Source organism: Camellia sinensis, chromosome 2, assembly GCF_055761805.1.
Source record: "Camellia sinensis isolate YWXY chromosome 2, ASM5576180v1, whole genome shotgun sequence".
Lineage (NCBI taxonomy): Eukaryota > Viridiplantae > Streptophyta > Magnoliopsida > Ericales > Theaceae > Camellia > Camellia sinensis.
The window spans coordinates 83,165,834-83,168,686 of NC_138962.1; the positions used below are offsets into that span (position 1 = coordinate 83,165,834).

The 2,853-nt window shown below is 32.2% G+C and overlaps 1 protein-coding gene across 1 annotated transcript; it reads right to left on the minus strand.

The window, feature by feature from the left end:
- Nucleotides 1-1,478: 1,478 nt before the first annotated feature.
- LOC114258331 (uncharacterized) lies at nucleotides 1,479-2,853 on the minus strand. Its single transcript, XM_028198285.2, has one exon. The coding sequence runs from the start codon at nucleotides 2,718-2,720 to the stop codon at nucleotides 1,749-1,751; it is 972 nt and encodes a 323-aa protein (XP_028054086.2). The 5' UTR covers nucleotides 2,721-2,853; the 3' UTR covers nucleotides 1,479-1,748.

Here is a 2,853-nt window from a genome sequence, read left to right on the forward strand (position 1 = left end):
AAAAAGTATCATGAATTCTATACATTTTAATCCCAAGGTAAAATATTTAACAGAAAATTATAAAATTAATATAGACTATATTATAAAATCTAAATATCAATTAGCACTTTAAAATATCTTTTTAATAAGACTTAAGAAGACCCGAGAGGAAATCATTTTATTTTTGGAAAAATATGTAAATAATTGTGAAGAAGAAGAGCCAAATGATGACTTCCGTTGAGTCAAAATTTTGGTTGGTTCCACCTCTAAGAAAAAAAACACAACCACCTTTTCAAACAATAGAAATAAAATGATCATACTCTTCTATTATTAGAATGACAAACGTGTTAAGACCAACTAAACATTTTTTTTCAAAAGTAATCAGGATGTTTGGTTTGGATTTTTTGGATTAAATTTTTTGAAAATTGAGTTTTTTAGTTTTGGTATTTTTTTTGTTATTAGTGAATATTTAAACATTTTTTTTTTACTTTTTTAGATGCACCTTACTTAGATGTATCTAAAAAGTAAAAAATTTGTGAAAAAATATTTTAAAAAATTAATAGATACATGAAAATATAAAAAATGTACTGAATTCTCTTTTTTTTTATATATATATTTTTGATATTTAGTGAATTTTTAAAAGGTTTTTTTCACATTTTTTTTTACCTTTTAGGTATATTTATGCTAGGTATCTCTAAAAATTAAAAAAAAAATGTTTAAAATATTAAAAAAAATTCAATAAAAACAAAAGAATATAAAGAACAAAAAAGTAAAATTTTCTGAAAAATATTTTTGAAAAACTCTAACCAAGTCAACTTGCAAGTCCACTGCATCCAATGTGCTAAGTCAAGCAAGTCAACCCAACTATTCCATTGCAATTAAGGTCTTGTTTGGCATAAATTAAAAAAAGTCAAAAAGTCAAAAAATCACTATCTTATTTAAGTTACATCATCTTATTTAAATCCGATCACCTCTCTACCATATCGCTTTAAACTCAACCCATACCCAACTTATATTTCATAAAAAGTCAAAAAATACACTATTTAGATCATCTCAAACAATCCCTAAGGCACAAGTTGCAATTTAATCTGAGGGTGTGTTTGTTTCGACCTAATATATATATCTATTTTAAAAAACATTTTACGTATAATTTTATTAATTGGTTGAATAAAAAATAAATAAAATATTTTTAAGAAAAATATTTTTTTTATCATACTCTTCAAAATGATTACAACTAAATATTCCACTAATTATTTTTTAAGAAAATAACTTTCAACTCGGTCCTTTCAATACATTGATCCTTTTAAAGGTGAAGGGGTGACTCTTGATTGAGTTCTACCCACGCTTAATCCAAAGTTTTTAAATCAAAGTGCCAATCAGATACTGAAAAAAAAAAAAAAAAAAAATTAATGTAAAATTAATTTACATAAATAATTTTGAATATAAAATATTTTATGTGGAAACAAACATAATATTATTTATTTTTTAATCTAGTCCATATAAAAATGAAAAATGATATACAAAATTCACTTTTTAAATCCTCCTTTTAAACTTAACAATTTATGAGTAAGGTTAGGTATCATGAAAAAACTTTCATAAAAATGATCATGAAAGATTTATGACCTTTAAATTACAATTAAAATAAAGTACCACACACTAATCAAAATAATTCAAAAGTCATAAATTTTTCATGATCATTTTCTTAAATTTTTTTTTCAGCACCCCTAATTTTTTCCATAATTTATAAGTGAGATGGTTTACTAATCTCATCATATCGTCACACTGTGCTGGCTCCACCCATGCAGATTATGGTGGTGGTGGTGGTGGTGGTGGTGGTGAACCAGCTCATGACACCTTCGAAAACCATCTCCGCCGCCACTTTTCACCGGAAATACCCACTTCCCACTCACCTCTTCTTCTTTTTCTTTTTCTTCTTCTTCTTCTTCTTCTTCAATAGTTTCTTCAATCTCCTCCTCCTCCTCCTCTACTTGTCCTTCTTCTTCAATAACTTCTTCAATCTTTTCCTCTTCCTCTACTTGTTCTTTTTCTTCAACATCTACATCTCTAATGAGATGTAATCTCAACCGTCCATCTTCGCGGGAGGCACGTAAAACCTCAAGCCGTTCAATCTTCACCTCCATGAGCTCTAACCTCCCGTCTCTCCTCACCGGCCGGAGATAGAAAATCGGCTTTCCGTTCTGATTCAACGACGATAATGGCGGCGGAAAATTCTTCACCTCACTCCTCCATCCCATTCTCTTCCTTTTCGCCCGAATCGTCGTCGTTGTCATCGAATTCACCACATCGTCGCTAATATTCTCAATCTTGTCATCAACCCTCCACTTATCGGAGCTCTCAAACCCTAAACTCTCGGTACACAACATCAGCCCATCCACGCTTCCTCTCACCTCATCAAGATACCCTATCTTCACGGCAGCGGCAGTGGTAGCAGTGGAAGAGGAAGGTGGTGGTGGTGATGATTTGACGGCGGAGGACTCAACGACATTGCTGGGTCGGTGGATGTTGTCGGCGGAGAGAGTGACGAAACTGAGGCCGCCGGCGACCGGAGATGCAAGATTCTGGCAGTGGCGGCGAGTGGGGGTTTCAACTACTGTTCCATTGTTGTTGTCCTTGGTGTTAGCGAAATTGAGCAAAGAGTGTACGCTTTTGACGCAAAAGTTGATCATAAGTGTAATTGTTGTGAGTAGAAAAGGTATAGAAGGTGAGGGAAGAGAGGACATCTGGGTTGGGGTGAGTTGGGCTTAAAGGGAAGATAGTAGGGGATGAGGGTATTAATAACATACACAAACCAAAGATAGATATAGATGGATGATTTATAAGTGAGATGATTTTAATTTCAAACGTACCATAAAA

What these genes read in the sequence shown, in the direction of transcription:
- LOC114258331 (XM_028198285.2), bottom strand. Translation starts at nt 2,720, where the DNA reads ATGTCCTCTCTTCCCTCACCTTCTATACCTTTTCTACTCACAACAATT.